This window comes from Amaranthus tricolor, chromosome 14 (genome assembly GCF_026212465.1).
Source record: "Amaranthus tricolor cultivar Red isolate AtriRed21 chromosome 14, ASM2621246v1, whole genome shotgun sequence".
NCBI lineage: Eukaryota > Viridiplantae > Streptophyta > Magnoliopsida > Caryophyllales > Amaranthaceae > Amaranthus > Amaranthus tricolor.
Genome location: NC_080060.1, coordinates 2,093,973 through 2,114,061, shown reverse-complemented (window position 1 = coordinate 2,114,061; position 20,089 = coordinate 2,093,973). Strand labels below are relative to the sequence as shown.

General features: G+C 31.6%; 1 protein-coding gene and 1 pseudogene across 4 annotated transcripts; both read left to right on the top strand.

Annotated features, from left to right (window-relative positions):
- Positions 1–382: 382 nt before the first annotated feature.
- On the top strand, positions 383–7,286 carry LOC130800128 (putative E3 ubiquitin-protein ligase XBAT35; annotated as a pseudogene).
- A 4,371-nt stretch (positions 7,287–11,657) lies between these two features.
- LOC130799667 (U-box domain-containing protein 3) lies at positions 11,658–19,174 on the top strand. 4 transcript variants are annotated; one of them, XM_057662841.1, is made up of 6 exons: positions 11,658–11,931; positions 14,038–14,224; positions 14,328–14,608; positions 15,224–15,340; positions 15,445–17,220; positions 18,292–19,174. In XM_057662841.1, exons 2-6 carry the CDS (start codon positions 14,206–14,208, stop codon positions 18,355–18,357), a joined length of 2,259 nt encoding a protein of 752 aa, XP_057518824.1. In that variant the 5' UTR covers positions 11,658–11,931; positions 14,038–14,205; the 3' UTR covers positions 18,358–19,174. The 4 variants fall into 4 exon arrangements, with proteins under 4 accessions (XP_057518824.1, XP_057518823.1, XP_057518826.1 ...); XM_057662840.1 differs by having other exon boundaries at positions 15,224–15,358; XM_057662843.1 differs by having other exon boundaries at positions 11,659–11,931; positions 14,038–14,250; positions 15,224–15,358; positions 18,292–19,173.
- The last annotated feature ends 915 nt before the right edge of the window (positions 19,175–20,089 follow it).

Genomic DNA, 20,089 nt, shown 5'->3' with positions numbered 1-20,089 from the left:
CTATACAATAGTTATATAATATTAGACATTTTTTTTTCTTTTATTTTGTAGTTGATTTTACTTATTTATTTTATTTATAGGCTTTTAATTTATCTTTTCTATATAGTTACTTCTCTTTATCTTTCTTGAGCCGGGGAACTCCTTTGGTCGCGCTCTTCTTTATGGGTATGAGTTGCTGTCGTCCTTCCCTCCCCAAACCTCAGTTAATAGTTTTTCTATAAGCGGGATACACTGGGTAGGATGATGATGACGACGACAATCATCGTGTATGAGATCCGATAATTCTAAATATCTTCTTCACATCGCTGTTTGACACAACCTTTTGCGAGGTGGTCTTTCAACCTGTTGTAGTCTTGAGATAGAATTGAATTTGATGTAATTGATGGTAATTGCAATTTTGGTGTCTGTTACATTATCGCATTAATCTTTACAAACAAATCAATTACAAATCAAACTTCATAACTCAAAACTCTCACAAAGTGAGAGATCAAAACCCAATATATGGGTAGAATCAACCCAATGAATGGGTAGAACAACTCTCCTGTAAGGAAAGGACAAATATTTATTCTAATCATATTCAAAAAGCTTAAAACGGACAAATTTAGGTGCTTACTATCAACCAAAAAGTTGATAATAGCCCCAAACCAACTATAAAAATTAAGATTTTTTTTGAGAGAGAAGAGAGAAAAGTAGAGAGAGGCAGTTGGTTTTTAGAATCGTTGGAGTTACTATCTGTACCCTGATTTATGCTTAAAACTCAAACAATTTTAGATTTTTATCATAATTTTTAAATATATATAACTCAAATTTTTAAATGAGACAGTCTCATGGTAAGACTATTTCTATTGGGCTGACATATTTATATTTAATGTGTTAAATTGATCACTTACAAAAGTAATCAATTAGATTAATAGGTTAATTATATGAGCCGACAATCTCATACAAGACGAGTTGTGTTTATAATCTTGTGATTTTAATTTTAGTGGAAAGATGAAAAAGGAAGAACCCCCTTAATTATGGCATCCAAGGATCCTGTTCTATATGAAGTTGCAAAAACTCTAATTCAGATGGGTGCTAATGTCAATGCTATCTCTAAAGGTAAAACTTCACTTATTTTTCTTTAAAAACTTCATACATTTTGCCATTTTATTTCACCAAGAAAATCTAAATATTGGGATTTACTATTATGGATTTCCACTACCAAATACAATTGTACTTTATAAGGTAGGCCGAATACTTAGCCATTAAAAGTGATGAATCAACGCAATTACTATTCTTATGTGTTATATGTTACACATATGAATATTACTTCCTCATATTTTCCTGATTAGTTCTATTTAATTTTGGGTTACTATTCACTTATCATTCTAAATATATATGTTATTCTTAATCTATAAGTTAAAACATAGTCAAGTGGGATCCTATTTAATTCGTCTCAATGCAAGGATTATTAATATCAAATTTTCATAATTTAATTAAGCATAGTTAAAAATATTAAGAGTTAAAATTGCTTTGATAAATGTAAAAAAATAAATAAAACTAATAAGTTAAATAGAAAAGAGTAAGATATTTTAATCAAATCACCTAAATTATGATTTAAAGAGGCTTGTGCCGCCTGATCTCAATCATGAATTAGAAAAGTTGTTTCAAATTCATGCATATTAATTGTATTAATTATTATTGTTTTTTTTAAAAGGAACCTAATTCACCTAATATCAATTAATATTTTAAATGTGGAATGATATTCGTTATAGCCTTATAGGTCGTCTTGGAGGGACACCTTTACATTATGCTGTTAGGGAAGGACTTTAGAATACAATCGCATTACTTCTTTCAAATGGAGGTATGTCCAACTCAATCTTTATGTATACTTCTCTTTTTTGTATTTTTCACTTATATATTTTTTTCCGAAAAACTCTCACATAAAAATAACATATTATGATAAGATTACAATCAGACAAAAATATAGATGATTCGTCTTATATGAGACCGTCTCACATACGACCTTAAATAAGAGACCCATAAGCTAAAAGTTTTTATTATTAAGCTATTTAACCCAAATATGAGGCATACCTCACGGTGAGACGGTTTCATACAAAAATTTGTTGAACATAGCGGTACTTTGAGGCTCTTTTGTTCTTGAATGTGTGTTATAAACTCCCTAATTTATTTTTTAATTTAATTTTGTATTTAGTTTTTATTTTGTTTTTTATGCAAAATGACTTGTTTTATAAATAAGAGATTACCTTGGTGCATTCTGAACAATCACCCTTAATAGTTAGGATATTCATGTTTAATCAAAAATTGAGATTAATGTAGGAAAATCAATAAAATGTTGAATTTTTCTAAAAAATTTATTTTTTTTAAAAAATAATCTATTGTACAAATTTGTAGCCAATCCTTTTGTGAGGAATCGTGAGAAAGAAAGTCCACTAGATGTTGCAAGGAAGAATGGGCGTATTCGTGTTGTTCGACAGCTTGAGGTTCAATTTTCTTGTTTTGGTGTTTGTTACACTAACACTTGATCTTCTACTTACTTTATTTGATCATTTCTTTGCATTTTTCAGAGCTGTATTTGTTTTTTTGCTGGTAACGTAAGTGAAATTTATGGTCCAGGACTATCTGATGTATCAAATCCACCTTCGTCCTCCGCAGTAGTGTAGTATCACTTTTTGTTAAGCCTTATTATTTTTGTAAAAAACGAATTTTGTCGAGTTTTCAACTCAACAACTAAAAGCTTACGTTGATGGTTGAAACTCCAAGATATATGTTATATACTATAACACGCTCTCTTATAGAAGAGCTAGCCTTTTGGGCTAGAATGTGAAATGCCTCATAGGCTTTCTTCGTAACTGGTGGAACACATTATATTCCACTTGAGATTTGAACCTCTGCACCTGATCTTGTTACGCTCTAATACCATGTAAAGGAACCAATTCAATCAAAAGCTTAATCTAATGGTTGAGACCTCAAGATATGTTATATGTTCTAACACGCCCCCTCACACGAGATACTTTAGAGCTAAAAGTGTAAATGCAACGCAAACCTTTTCATACCTGGTGCGAAATATTCCACTTGAAATTGAGGATGGTTGAGATTTGAACTCGTGACCGCTTGTCACGCTAGCTATGATACTATGTCATACACCAACTCAACGAAAAGGTTAAGCTGTTAGTTAAGACCCCAAGATATTTTATATACTCTAACAAAATTACATTCTTTTTAGTATTGTAATGATCGGTGTGCAACCATGCCGGAAGTGCAGGAACCGTTGAGAATATGGGTGTTTAGTGCAAGTAATGAGCTAGAAGAAGTTGCAAGTAAATTAAATGAACTAAGCAATGAAACAAACAAAAACAAATTAACACACACATTTACGAGGTTCACCAAGACGGTTGCATCCTCACCGAGGCTAATGTTTAATCATGTGTTTAAAGGATAAGAGTAATAACGCGCAAACTTGAAAGAATTACAATAGAGAGTAAACTACTCCCTTTATTTCACAATATTGGTTACATATTCCGTATTTAGTGTTTCATTTTGTTGGTTATATTTAAATATTTCCTTTATGAACATAATTCTTCTAAGTTTTGTGTAATTAACCAAATGAGTATGTACATGGCATGCCATATCTTCAAAGTCTTGGTGAAAATCTAATCTTTGATGACTAAAGTTCAAGAGAAATCGAAAAAATAAGCTTATTTGAAAAAAGAAAACTCGGACTAGCTTGGGGAAATTTTATTTCCCTAAATAAGCATTTTTCAGTCCAAACCTAAGGTCTGGTTCTATTTGCTATTAGTAATAACGAACAAAACAATATTGATAAAAAAAAGTCATAACAGTTAACAAAGGAATTCAGGTCAAACGGGTTCAAATATTTGTTCGCTATTAGTAACTAGTTACATTATGTTGATTTGAAACTAATCTTTATTACCGACAATCTCTTATATCGATTTGTTTTGATTCATATAGCTAGCCGACTCCATATGTCGTATTGTTGTTGAAACTTTATTATCTTGCTCTTGTGCAATTATGTTGTGGTAGTACCGTTGCGCGATCCTAATATTCATTCTCCACCAGAATTAGAACTTGCTATATACTCAAACACCCAAGTATGATTCTTTTACTTAAAATGAGATTATGAGCTCCATTTTTGTTTATTCTTACTCAATTTATTGCATATATATAACTCACAATTTCTTGTAAAATCTCATATCATCATGAAGTGTCTACTGAAAATAACCATTTTGTCATTAAAAGGGCAAGTCTACGATAAAATATACAACATATCCTACTTATGGTGGAGGTTTCGGATATCTAATACAATACATAGTCTATCAGTTACGCTCATTTGAACTTTATGTTGGAAATATTTCACATGTGAAGAAGATCCCACATTACTAAATTAGTGGGTTATGGACTTGCATATAATGCTTAATGGATAATCCTCCTGTGGGTGTCTACACACGAGTGGGCCCACGAGTGATTATGTGATGAATTTATTACAATTATGATGTATTACAAATATGTGTTACAAGATAAATCTATACTATTTGTAATCCTTTGTATATGGCTTTGAACTCTTGTTGAATTACCAAGGAGACAATGAAGATATGGTTGCGACAATCAAAGAAGTCGCTCGGAAACTTGATATGAGTAGAAGGCGTTTTTCCTATTGTGATATTTCTCCCACAAAGGTGCTTGGGATGATAAAATGAAATTCACAATGAGATACATCTACACAACAAAATCCTAGTACAAGTAAATTACAATAGTAAATACAAGTGTTGTCGTGAATTAAGAACTTAGATGATATTGAGAGTTAATCACTCTCTCAATATTATCTCATGAAAGGAAGAACAAGAATGAGAGTATTATTTAGAGAGAAATAAAAAATGATATGGAGATGGGATGGAATGTTCTTTGGCATGAAACCTCTATTTATAGAGTTATGCATCAAACAATACCTCTTTTTGAAACAAAAGTGTTTCACCAAGCAAAGCTTATGAATCAAAGTAATGTTTCATCAAGCAAAGCTTACGAATCAAAGTAATGTTTCACCAAACAAAGCTTATGAATCAAAGTAATGATTCATCAAACAAAACTTATGAAATAAAGTAATGATTCATCAAATTCTTTGAGGCATTTAATTGAACTTATAATATATTTATTTTAGTCCCACTACTATACTAAGTATGTAGTATATACAAATCTAGGTCTATATACTTTAAATGTTCAACATAATTGTCACAACCTAACACCCTAAACTTCCTTTACGATTGTATCTAATATGCTCTATCAGTTATGTTCATCCCACCCCTATGTTGGAAATAATTTACATGTGAGGAGGATCCTACGTTACTAAAATAGTGGGTTGTGAACTTGCATATAATGTTTGATGGTAATTTTTTTAATACCATATAGCTTTGGAAAATAGTGAACCTCATCAAGTATGTATGCAAGTCAACGCCCACAAAACCACTAGTACCCTTAGGTGTCTCGACAAGAATGGACCCACAAGTAATTATGTGACGAATTATCACAGCTTATAACACCCTAAACATTGTCCATTTTCATAATTGTGATCAACACTTGAATCAACTTTAGTCATTTATCTTGAGAATGTATGTGGTTTTGTATGTCTATAATTTTAAACATCCTCTTTTAGGATGTTGTATCTCGTAAAGTTGTGATTCTAAAACGGTATAGGATAAAAGCACCAATATTGGATGAGCCTCTCACAATTTTTGACAAGGAAACTAGTAAGTTCATCCATCTTTTCACAATATTTTACAAGCAAATTAATAATTTCTGTTGAAATACTTTAAATGTAAGGAAGTTTTCATATCGTTAAAATATTGGGTTGTGGAGTTGCATATATATGCTTGGTGATTAATCCTCGTAAAACCATATAGTTTCGGGAAAGAGTGAACTCATTAAGTGTTGTATGTAAGTTAATGCTCATTATCCGTGGGTTTATGAACCTGAGTCCATTAAGCCTATAGAACGACCATGTGATGAATTGTCACAGGCTTAACAAGTTCATCCATTTTTTTTGTTTCAAAGAGAACTTCATTGTTGTGTCCAGGACTTCTTTATAAATTCTCATATGTTACCGACAATGACAAGCACCTACTCGGACAATTTCATAGAGCTTGTGTAAGGATTTATGAGGTATTATTCTTTGACTAAAATGATATATAAGCATTTTTATCTAGCTAGAATAAGTAAAGACTGTTTGGTTCTTAATATTAAACGGTGATAATGAGAATGATTTGTGGTGTAAATTTTTTTGATATGTATTATGTCATTCCCCTGCTATTGGAACTTTCATCATAAAAATGTTTTTCTTTTCATATTTCTCTATTGCAACCTAATGCCAAATTTTTAAAACCCAATTTTCACTATTATTTTCACCATTTAATACTGACTACTAAACAAGTTGTAAGTTCTTTTATCATTAAACCTAACTTTCAGTTCTTATACAGCTCAAAGTATATATACTTCATATTTCCTCTCGAAGATTGCTACATTTTTTCCTCAAAATGTAACAATCTCAATATATAGGAGTATAATGGGACATAAGAGTGAAGCATTTGCGTACAACTTATGATCATTGTATTGTTCGTTCTTGATGAGCTAGATATAGAACTAGTTAGGGGGGGTATGGCAACATGAACATTTCTAAAATTGTTTCTTTCATGAATAGATTATACATTTATACTATAATTGTTGAATATAATCTTGAATATATCATTTAAGTCCACTTCTAATTTATGCGAAGTTGATACTTATTAAAAATGGTCAATCAGAAACAATCTCTTTGTTATCACCAATAATAAGGTTGCGTATATTAGACCCCAAATCATGCTTAGGTGGGAACCACTTAATGACATTGAGGTAATAAAATGTTTTGTATATAGGCCATGCCACCTTGAACGATTCAAATAATGTATCCCGGAGCAACAACCTCAACTCGTCACTATGATACATCCCACCTCTCAAGTCTGGCATGGCAAACACCCCGATTGACCTCAGCTCCCATGACACCCAACAACTACATATTGGTGCACAATTCATATGGGGGTAATATAAATATTTGTGATACAATTTTGCACTAAGGGTATTTTAAATCCTTATGCATTAAGACCCATTTATATATATGATTTTGGTTTCATCGTAATAGAAATAAATTGGATGTTTTTTCTTTTATTTTTTTATAGAACTTTTGTTGGCCGTATACATTGTTAATTATGCCTTCTGATTCAGGTAATATATCAGATTAGGTCATCTCAAACAAGAAATTTATATTCTTATATAATATGTATATTGTATTAGCATTTTAACTCATATATAAAACGTATCTCTCAGTACAACCGTCTCATATGCTATCAACTAATTCATCAATACTAGAGTAGTTGATAGGTTGATCATTGATTTGGCTGGATGACTAACAAAATTGATTTTCTGTTTGCTTCTACAACATAGTGCAAAATATGACTGATATCGTGGTATACACATAGTGCAAAATATGACCAATATTGTCGTATAACAGATATATTTAATAACATTCACAATCATATATCTGGAATAATTTTCTGACATACTTATTTTTTTTTATCTTATTTACTTACTACTAACTAAAACAAACAAAAAATAAACACAAGATAAAATACATAATACTTATTTTTTTTGTCTTACTTAATTACTACTGACTAAAACAAACAACAAAATAAACACAAGACAAAATACATAATGTATTAAAGTAAATAAATTAAGAAAAATAAAATAAAATCTCAAAAACTTTCCTATAAAATGAAAACACATAAGAATGATTTCGTACTTTTTTAAAAAACTGTTATTTACCTATATATCTTCGGAATAAACTTGATAATAGTCATTCCATACTATTAATTGTGGGTTCCAAAATTTTGTTAATTGACCATATAATACTTCTATATTATTTTTCCTTTACTAAAAAACACATTGTAGCTTATATATTGGCTCCCATTACATAAAATGATATAAGATCTAAAGTGGGACAAATAGTATTGATCTTTGGGGTATGTAAGACCACATGGGAGGTGCACCCCTTATATTTATTGGAGTTTCCCTTTTGGAGGGCAGGATGGCGTAAACGGCAGTCAAATATTTATTATGGGACCTTCTTTGACCCCCCACCCCCAAATGCCTAGAGTAAAACCTTAGTAATTAAGGGCATCTAAGGATTGACTAGGGAAATAGTCATTTCTTTGTTCTTTCCATCTAAATTTGTGGCTTCAATTAATGGAAAAATTAAATCAATTCAATCATATAATTTCTTCTAATTAATGTTTCATTTATTTTGTTACATTTTATTACACTAATTGATGGATAATTTTGATTTTTACGAAATTCGTGAGAATTACATTCTTATTATTTATTATAAGGGTATAAGAATAACTTTTAAATGTTAAGATAAGCCATAATTCTAACCTTTTAACGTAAACATATTCTTACTATTACAATACTAATAGTATGTTCTAATAATTAATTTGCTATAATTATGTGATATATAGAATATACTTTCACTATTTATTTATTTATTTTGAAAGGTCCATTATTTATTTTAGATCTATTTTGGGATGATGTTCATTGTGTATTTTGGTTGTCTTAATAAATTCGCTATTTTTTTTAACATAATCCTACAATTTTTTATCATAATCTCATATACAAGTTTAAGTTTTCTTTTCATCTCATCCACATATTTCTTTTATTTTTTTAAATCTTTATTCTCCAATTAATCCACTTAAAAAAAGCTCCTGATCCACATATTTCATTCATTCATTTGTTTTTAATATTATTCTCCAACTAACACACTAAAGAAAAACTCTCTTACTAATTACCAATGCGATATAATTAAGTAAAATTTTATCAGAATTGTGTTAATACCTAAAGCTTAGTTATTATAATTTCTACTCTTAAATATAGTTGAAGATATTACTATAAAAGTTGAGAGTGGAAAAGCGTGAAAATCAACAAGGTGCACCAATTAAAATAAATAAAATATTTTTATTAAATGGATAATATGACTTTAACAAAAAAACCCAAATTTTAGTGATCACATTCATTAGTTATATATATTATAACTAAATCAATAGTGACCACATACAAATATATATTCTTAATTTTGTTTTCCAAAGGTTTGGTGAAGAGTGGATTTTCAATCATTGTACCTAAAAAGCAATAAGTTCATATAAGTAAGCAAAGTTATATTATTTTATTTTATTTATTTTATTTTATATTTAAAATTTTCACATTAGCCCAACAAATATAAACATGATTAAAAAAATATTCCTTAGCTAGGTGAAAAAAGTTTTGGACCTACTATTTTGTGTATTAATTGGTACAATGTTGTCATTTAATTATAATGGTACACCTTCATTTAACTTATTGGGTTTATGTTGTCTGGCTATAATATTCATAGCCAGAAAAGAAATTTGAACTAGTTGTGATTGTGATTTGTGAGTATGTTTTACACCATTGGCTAATGCTATATTTATTGTAATTTCTACTATTTTGGAATTGTCAAAATAGTACTTATTTTTTTTATAGCCACAAATAAGTATTTATTTTGACAAGGTATAATTAATAAGAGATTAGACTTGTATATATTAATAATCGTCTATGAGAATTCAATATTAGTCTGATAATTAAGAGTTGTTTTTGGGTTTTTTCTTTGATCCTTTGATTCATGTTTTATTTTCATCACTTATGTTAAGTATTAAATTTGTCTTCCTCTTACTTGTAGGGATTTTTAGCCTTCTCTCAAATATAAAAATAATTTCCTACTATTTATGTATCGATGTTTATAAGATTTATGCACCGATTACAATATCGTTGTGTAGAGTAAAAGATTAAGAATTTGAGTCAGGAAAACAATCACTTGCAAAAATACTCTATAAAATTTGCCTATAGACCTTTGTGGTGAGAAATATTAGTATCTTGTATTTTTCATTGATTTTTTGCAAAACTGAACTTATTTGCAGTAAAAAAAAATCAATTTCCCATTTTACTTAATTTTATTAAAATTATATTGTTTATTATCTTTTTAGTTTCTAATTTTTTATTATTTTAATATTTTATTATAAAAAGTAATTAACATGACCTAAAACATATCATAGAAATAATGAATACTTCTCCATTTTTAACAATATTTTGATTTTTTTATAGAAATATAAGTTAGTTTAGATATTAAGAAATTTCTTTTGAGGTATGATTCTCACCACCTATAAAAAAATTAGTTCTGTTTTTTTTCGAATTTTTAGGTAACTTAGTATTTTTTTTAGTAATGCTCTAAACTCCTATCTATCAAAAATAAGAATGTCTTTTAAAAGGATATATTGATAATACTAATATGTCATGTAGAGCTTTCTAAAGAAATTGACACAATAATTATGTCAAAGACAACAACTACTAATAATTCGTAAAGGTATTTAAAAAAGAGAAGTCTTATGCCATTGACCAATGAGCTATTAGAAGGAAGACAATTGTATGATGGCATGTTTGTGGATAAGATAACAATAAGATCATTTGCTCATTAAGCTTCATAATTGCTTACCTAGTTTTTAAGCATCCTAACTTGTTTATAAACAATTTTTTTTATTATAAGATAGGGTCTAAAAAAGTTGTTTCTAATTGACTTTTGATAGCAAATATCATATGCAACTTCACATTAACAAGAAATAATTAAAATGCACGTGATTTGATAAACTAATTTACTTTAGTCCATTATAATCCAAAACCAAATAATGATAAATCTTTGGACTAATCGAAATAATGGACACAAGACATTGCATTATCATTATCATTATCATCATCATATTCAGTGTATCCCGCCCATAGAAAATTATGATCAGGGTCTGGGAAGAGAAGGACGGCGACAACTTATACCCAAAAAGGAGAGCGCGGCCAAAAAGTCCCCAGACTCGAGAAAGAATAAGAGAAATTTCTGCAACGGATAAAACCGATTGAGGCTAAAGCTAATTTTTGGCGTATATAAAGATAATTTTTAATGTAAAGGTTTAATTTTGAAAGTATAAATTTTCACATTTAAAAATTGTAGAAAATAGTTTTTCTATTTGAAATACCACAAAGAATTCTTGGCACCTATTGTAATACCACAAGTATTTCAATAGTTTATTGGATTTTTAGAATTATGAGTTGATTTGGTGGTTAAAAGTTTTTGTTTATTTATCTTTTTGACATCAAATTCGTTGCCCTAACCCTTAAATAATTAATTAGCTTTTAATAAAAATAAAATCCTTGAAAGAATAATTAATTATTCGATAATAATATTTTACTTTTTTCTTAACAAAAATCCCATAAAAATAAAAATATTATTCAATCTAAACGTCTTTAAAATTAAAATTAGTAAGGTTGAGCAGCATTATAAATTTTTTAATATGAAGTAGACTAAAGAAATTTTATAAGCAAAGAGAAGAGAATAAATCTAGGCAATGAAAATGAAACCTAATACAACCTTTTAATACCCATCAACACAGAAATAAATAAATTCTTTTAAAAAATAAAAAAAACACAGAAATAAAATTAATAAAATAAAAATTAAGAAAAAATTAAATTAATTCCAAAATCGAAATGGGTCCCATCTCTCTTTTGTGCCCTAAACAGGAAAACAAAAGAAAATGATCTCCTGCTTAATAAAAACAGCAAATTTCAATTTCTCTCTAAAAATTTCTTGATTTTCTGATATACATCCATGGAAGCGTTGTAAACAAGGTACATAGAAGGCTTTTTCAGAAATAGGATGTATTTTCACAAAAAGATGCTGAATTTTTTCATTCCAAGTTTCAACAAATATCTCCATTCATGCTAACAAATCCTTTCCTTTTCTGAGTTAATGCCTTCACCTACTAGCTTCCCCTGTATCAGGTACAATCATTTCTTGCATTTTCAATTTGATTTCCCCCCCCCCTTTTTTTTTTATGGGTTTTAAATCTTGCTCAAAATTATTAATGTTTTTCTTTGATTTTTGTTTGGTTGAAAATTGTACGAATTCATGATTCTGGGTTGTTTAAAATGGTGTAAATTTGACATTTTCGGCTAAGATTCAATTGGGTTTTTGCTGTTTTTTAAAATTGGGGAAAATATTGGAACTTGATGTGTTTATGTGTTATAGAAGAAGAATTGCATGTGTTTGTGTTAATTTCTTCATAATTTTTTTTATAAAAATTGGAATTGGGGTTATCAAAGTCTAATTTGATGAGAATGAACATAAATCATTTCAAACATCAATTCTAAGAGCATTTCTTATGTGGGTTATCTTAATTTTTTTCACCATTTCTTTTCTAATATCCTTGTTGAAGAAATTTATCAAGTGAATTCAAAATTGTAGTTGTGAACCTAGATGATGGAAGCTAATATGCTTTTATTCAGTGTTTTGTAATCTTAAGTGATTGTTATCATATATTATGTGATTAGAACACATCTTTCAGATTGTGAGTTGATCACTTCATTTGAATATGAATTAGAATGCTCATTTTGGTTCATGTTTTGTTATTGTGTGTTGTATTTTGGTTTCTGATCCTGAATGGATGAGTTTCCAGTCCAGTGTAACATGATTCGCTAGCTCATTAGCTTTTCGAATTCGCAATTATCTCAAATTTGTCCAAAAATAGCTCGCTTTTCTCAATTTGTGATTCACGAGGAGATTAGTGACACTGTTCCAGTTAAAATTTTGGTCATTTTCTGTCAATCTCCTTTCACATGAACAGTGACACTAAACCTCTAGGGTCTCTTCTTCGCCATATGGCTGTTGGTTGGAACTGTTGGCCGGTTTGACCAATCGTAACTATCGGCTCATTTGCTAGCTGTTAAGCTAACTCTTAAAGCTAGCTGTTAAGCTAATTGTTTAAGCTAGCTGTTATGGAGTTTTGTAAAAAATCTTTGGTTGTTGGCTTTTTTATAGAATAAGTACGTTAAAAAGCCAAAAAGCAATTGGCAACGCTACTTTAACCTTTTTTAGCTTTTACTTTTAATGTTAATGAAAATTGAATATCAGATCAACAAGGAAATTTTCATTTACTGAGGTATTTGTATATGTTGGTTTGACGTTATATACTTAAAGCACACCAATTTTTTGTTGACTAGTGAATCATTGACCATTTATTTGTTTGAATGCCTTTGCTTAATTTTTTACATAGCTTATTTAATTATCTAGGTGGGGGGCCTAATGAGTGATAATAAGTACCACATAGTGTGTTATGAACTTGCTTGTTCACAAATCATAGTTTTTATTGGGAAAAAAAGAAAGCAAATGGGTATTTTTCATTACACTTACGTGTGTTGGCAGTTGGTGCTGTTCATACTGCTGTGTGTGGCTCTTATTAGCTCTTGTAACTCAGAGCCTAAAATCCGTCTTTCTTTAAATTTACATATTCTCTTGTTACCGAATGATTTATGGGGAAAGGGAAGAGGTTTGTTCATCTTTCCGTGGTTCTTTACTCCTCACTTTGGCAGTTAGAACATTGTTTGTACTTCGAGTTGTGGAATGATGAAAAAGAATACTTGTAGCTATCGAGATGTAAAGGTGTAAAAACATGAGTTTGCTTTTTTAGTGCTAGGCCATGCACTTCTACCAGAGCACATGTTTGAACATTTTCTGTATATACCCCATATAGCTTAAGGGGATGTGACTTATAAGAGGGGCCTATAGGATCACTAGTAGTGGTAGACCAGTGTTACATGATTACCTTGCAGATTAAACCTTGATGACTTAGGCCTCGTTTAGTTCACCTGATTTTTATTGATTCAAATTGAAATTGATTTTTAGTGACCGTAATTGATTTTCACTTATTGTAACTGATTTTTAGTTTAAATTATAACTGAGTTGTACTGATTAGATTTGAATTTTGTTGATTGTAATTGTAACTGATTTTTACTGATTGTAATAGGTTTGTGCTGATTAAAATTGACTTTTACTTATTAAAATTGGTTTTTTTGATTACTTATTAAGGTGAACTAAACTGGACCTTACAGGTTGAAGATATTTGAAGTCTAATTCTATTGTCTTCCTCTCTTCCACAACTGTTGTGGTGATTCTACGTCTTTTATTAAGTCTTATAGATAGGACCAGCTGTTCTTTTTATTTCACAATTCGAGAAGTGACGAGATATATTTACACCTAAGAACCTTCTTTTCTTAGTCATGTTGATTGCTATATTCGGTAATCTTTACCCTTGAAAGTAAAAGGTCAGGTCTCTTTTCAGGACGTTGTATGGTTATTTAGTGCTCTAACCAAATAAATTTGTTGTGCTATATTGATGCAGGTGAAATGGAGACCAAGTACATGAGATGTCTAAACAACAGCATTTCTCGATTTATCCATTTAATGTCATGTCAGACATCAAAGGCTATGCCGGTGTTAAATGATTTTGAGATTATGGCTACTATGCTGAAACATTTGAAACCCGTCCTCGATGAAATTGATGAAGAAAAGCTAGCTTCAGAAGCAACTTTGTGGAAGGAGTGTGAAGATCTAGATATTTACATAAACGCTGCTAGAGAATTTGTGGAACGATGGTCACCGAAAACGAGCAAGCTTTTGTCTGTAAGTCCATAAATTCCTTATCATGCCTGACCTCCTCTTTAGTCTCAATTTTCGTTATCTATGACCGATGTTACTTCAAGTTTTCAATTTGTATTATGTACCCATGTCAAATCTTTGGCGCCTCTACGTGAGTGTGCAATCTTAGAACTTACACAACATTTTTATTTTCATCCATCTAGACTGCTCAACTTTCTCGAACCGCATTTTGTATGGAGAAAATGTGAACAATGAGGGAAAGGATATTTAACATGAATGTAATTGAATGCTCAAATTTGGGTTTTACATAATAGGAGTAAACTTGAATTTTCTGCATATGTAACTGTACACAAATTCTTGTATGAGAGAGTCTCACCGTGAGACGTGTTTCATACTTGTGTTAAATAGCCCAATAATAGAAACTTTTAGCTTATGGGCTTCTTGTTTTGAGGTCTTTTCATCGTGAGACGGTCTCATATAAGACGGGCTGGTAACTGTAATGTGGAAACACATGCAAACATATGCTTCATTGATGTTGTATCCTAGCACTCATATCGAATTATAGGACATGCAATCATATGTGAAATTGGTGTTTATTTTGTATATTGTGCTTTATCTTAAAGCTGCTTTGATTATCAGGTTGTACGAGGTGAACAATTGCTGAAAATAATCAGGAGACATTCCCTCGAGATTTGTGGTGTATTATGTAGGTTGTTACGTACATCATCATCTTCGTCTAGTTTTGCTGGTGTGCAAGTATGTACCAAGATAATGGTAGCTTGAGATAACCCCTCATCAAAGTTCTGTGAGTTATACTTTGAAGCTCTTGTGCTAATCTCTGACTTTTACGGTTTTTTCAGCATTGCGTGCAGGAGCTTCAAACTTGGCAGCCCGAACGGATCTCGGGACACATTGAAGAAACTCTCAGAAGTAAAAATGATGATCAAATTTCTTGCAGTGAACACTTGGCTGAGGTTGTGGAGTCTCTGGGATTAGTGTCGAACCAAGTGTTACTTCAGGAGAGTATTGCTGTTGAAAAAGAGATGGTAAAATTTCAGGCGAACAATTGCTTAGAAGAGGTGGATCAGATTAATCAAATCATTGATCTTCTGGGTCTTATTTGTAACTATATGCTTAAAAATGGATGCTTTGGAACAATGAACGGTGTTGCGATCCCTTCATACTTCCGTTGCCCGTTGTCGTTAGATTTCATGTTAGACCCGGTAATTGTAGCTTCTGGCCAAACTTTTGAGAGATCTTCTATTCAGAAATGGCTTGATCATGGGCTTACAATTTGCCCCAAAACCCGGCAGTTTCTTTCTCACACCAATGTTATACCTAATTACACGGTCAAGGCATTAATAGCAAATTGGTTTCAGGAAAATAATCTGAAACCTCCGAATAGCTCTGAGAGTACCAATGCTGACGAATTATCTGGACAAGACGTAATTCGTACTGATAGCTTCCGCTGCTCGGTTCAAAGCAGTGACACTATGTCCAGGTGCTCCCTAGAGGTCGGAGATGCAATCGGAAGGCTAAACATTGATGAACCGTATGTATCTGGTGAGTTAAGCTCTAGCTTGTGCCAAGAATTGGAGGCTGAGAAGTCCAATCACCAATCCCCTGATCACTCTTATGCTCACAGTAGAACACACTCTGCAATAAGTGCTATTTCTAGCTATGACTACGTGCCATCGTCGGCAACCGAATTGTCACGGATATCTAACCGCCATGAAAAAGTAGGTGAGATCATGTGCGAGTCTTCTATTAGTGATAAGAATAACAGAGTTCACTCGCTTTCATCATCCGACTTGGAACATGATGAAACAACATTGACCCGTGTTCAGGATTTGGTCGAAAACCTAAAAAATCCGCTAAATGCACTGCAAACGGCTGCTGCAGCAGAGTTACGCCTTCTTGCGAAGAATAACATGGAGAATCGCATCATTATTGGGAAGTGTGGTGCCATCGGCCCTTTGATTTCACTTCTGCGCTCTGATGTTCAGATAACCCAAGAGCATGCTGTGACCGCCCTTCTGAACCTTTCACTTAACCAAGAAATCAAAGCAACGATTGCAGAAGCCGGAATAATCGAACCATTGATACACGTACTTAGGACTGGAAACGACACAGCTAAAGAAAACTCCGCTGCTGCTCTTTTCAGCTTTTCTCTTCTCGAAGATTTTAAGTTAAAGATTGGACGTTCCGGAGCAGTCAAAGTGTTGGTTGATCTTCTTGCTCGGGGGACTATCCGAGGAAAAAAGGATGCTGCAACTGCCTTATTTAATCTCTCCATTTGCCATGAAAATAAAGCTCGAATAGTTCAAGCAGGAGCTGTTAAGCATCTTGTACAACTGTTAGAACCTTCGACAGGAATGGTTGACAAATCCGTTGCACTTCTTGCGAATCTGTCCACAATCTCGGAAGGACGTTTGGCAATAGCTAAAGAAGGTGGGATTCCATTGATTGTTGAGATTGTTGAGTCGGGATCACAAAGAGGGAAGGAGAATGCTGCTTCGGTCCTGTTGCAATTGTGTCTTTATAGTACCAAGTTTTGCAATTTGGTTCTCCAGGAAGGTGCGGTTCCTCCGCTTGTTGCTCTATCTCAGTCGGGAACTATTCGAGCTAGGGAGAAGGTATGTGATATTCTTCACTTTGTCCTCGTTTTTGTTGCTGCTGTTCATCTTTCTATTTTAGTGTTGGTAACCGGTACAAAATGGTGGGAATTGGGAATGGTAATGTAATGTTAGTGTAATTTTGGTAAGAATATATGTTGATAAATTTAATAACCATACTTATTCTGCTTCAATAAGCTCATTTTCATCACAAAATTCAATGCATTACCACTTAAACATGTGATATTAGGTGGTAATGAAAAATTGTGAACAACATAACTTTTATATGATCAAACTTTCATTACCATGGTAATGACATTATATAAGTTATGAAAATTTACACTACAAATAATTTCCATTACCATCAATTAGTACCATTAACCAAACGGGCCGTTAGGTGTTTGGTTTTAAACTTCTATGTAGCTGATTTTAATTTTTACTCCATCTGTTTCAATTTGTTTGTCATACTTTGATCAAAAAGCTACTACTTGACTTCTTTTCCATTGTCTTGCTTTTTTCTTGCCCATTCCGTCTTCTGGGTCATTTGTTTTCATTTACAGGTCATTTGCTGGCTGCAACCTCTTTATCTCCTTTGATAAGGGTATGGTCTGCCGTCATCCAACCCTCTCGAGACCCTGATTGTAGCATCTATGAGCGAGATATACCAGGTGTAACGATGATGATGACTTTGATCAAAAAGATCTCACAATTTTGGTGAAAGCGTGACAAATAAATTGAAACGGAGGGAGTACAAAAATAATTTTTTTGTGTTGGTACATCGAATTTTGCAGAGTATATTTTTTTGTATCCTTAATTGCTGATTGCCGATGGCCCAATGGAACTTGTTTTTCCTTGTCCAAACAATTTTATGGATTGATTTTGGGTAGTCTATATGAACTTATAGTCACTTATATAAACTTATTATTTATGAAATGTGTATTTTGAGACAAAAATACTCGACTGTGAGTATTCATGTTACGGAAGTCGCTACTGCAGATCTAAACTTCCAAGTGCTACAGAATTTAGTTCTATTGAATCTAGAATAAGAGTATCGAAGGAATAACATACATGGTTTCATTTGTGGGTTTGCAGGCACAACAACTTCTCGGCCATTTCCGTACTCAGCGTGAAGGAGTAGCCGGCAAGAAAAAAAAGTGACACAACTTCACCGATGTTCACAAACTTATCATGCTGGTTTTGTTAGCGTTAGGTCGTTTGCAATTGCAAACCGTATCGTTTTAGATCAGGTATCCTTTTGCGTGTAAATCTTTTCAATCGATATGCCAATCATTTAAGTTCTTAGTTTGTATAGTACATACTAGTTACTAGTCAAGTCGGGGTTTGTCATTGATTAGCTTCACCGGAAATTTTTTCCAGTTTACGAAATCATTATGAGCTTGTTCTTTATCAAGTATTAACGTTATATCGTGTATATATGTGTAAACTAGAATCGTCACGTCTCATTGTTCTGTTCTTATTCGCTCATTGGCTGTTAAGGCATCGTGTGGACTCATGGATACCCGATTTCTTTATAGATAAAGTTTCCGATTTTTGCATGACAAGGAGATGTGAGGGAAAGAAAAGGGTCGGAAATAACCTTTTTGTGCTAACAAGGGTAAAGATCTGTACATACGACCCGTCTTAACCTTTGGCGATTGTTGATAGCCATTCCTTTTACTCGGAGATGGGTTGACCGAAAAATGACCTGACTTGAGACACTTTATGACTTGACCCAAGTCCCAACCTAAATGCCCACCTCTACAATAGTGCAACTTAGTTCATCTTATACAAGGCGATTGTGGAGTATTGATTAGTAATCTAATTAATAGGGGAATTATCAATGGTATTCCTAAGCTTTTGCACTTTATTAATGTACCCTTAAATTTTTTCGATTATTAATGGTACTCTCATGTTATTGAGTGTCTTACAACCGTAACCTTTTCTAATTTTTTCCGTCCAAAACCAATAACTTTTTTATTTTTTCTGTTATTTTTTTATGTTTTAAATTGAAAAATAAATAAAAAGAAATAAAGTTAACGGTTTGGACGATTTTGGACGGATAATTAAAAAAAGTTACGGTTGTAAGACGGTCAATAACACGAGGACATTGATAATCGAAAAAACTTAAAGGTACCATTGAAAAAGTGCAAAAACTTAAGAATGTTATTGATAATTTCCTAATTAATAAATATAACAAGATTTATTGAATACAGTTTGTATGAGACCATCTCAAATGAGAGTCTAAATTGTTAATTTTAATATCTAAAATAACATGTAAGACATCAAAATAATAAAAATGAGTATTTAAGTACGAAACTGCATATTTTAATTAATTTACGTTAAAGAAGATTAAACTTCATGATACTATATATTTCATTTCAAGGCTTTATCCCAAGCTAATTTTCAGTTCAGCTTAGTTCGATAAGGATTAGTTACTTCATATAATCCCTTTACTCTCACGCAAATTGTTGTACGTGGCGGTCTCATCGAGAAATTTTATTATATATATGGGTTAAATAGCCTATTTATTATATACTATGAAAATACTTTATTTGAAGTCGTCTTACCGAGAGACGATCTCTCACAAGAGTACCTCCTTTTTTCATCCCTCTTTCAATTTGTTCTAATCAATTCAAATCAATTGGAGATAATAAGCCCTAACAACATAAGTGTAATTGAAGACTTATTCTATTTTAGATTTAGCTATATCCTACATTTAAATTTCATATCATTAATTAGTATTGATTAAGTTTAAATAGAAAATAATCAGATGTTGTCTTAGTTGATATATATATCATTTTTCTCAAATAAACGTCATAAATTTAATTTTTATTTCGACGTTTCTTTCAATTTTTATTAAGTTTAAAATGAGGAGTCTAGTTGAAGACTT

Bases quoted from the DNA above. Each gene is read 5' to 3' on its own strand.
- LOC130799667 (XM_057662840.1), top strand. The intron at 14,609-15,223 runs GTAAGTCCATAA...TTTGATTATCAG, and splicing joins AAACGAGCAAGCTTTTGTCT to GTTGTACGAGGTGAACAATT. The intron at 15,359-15,444 runs GTAGCTTGAGAT...CGGTTTTTTCAG, and splicing joins AAGTATGTACCAAGATAATG to CATTGCGTGCAGGAGCTTCA.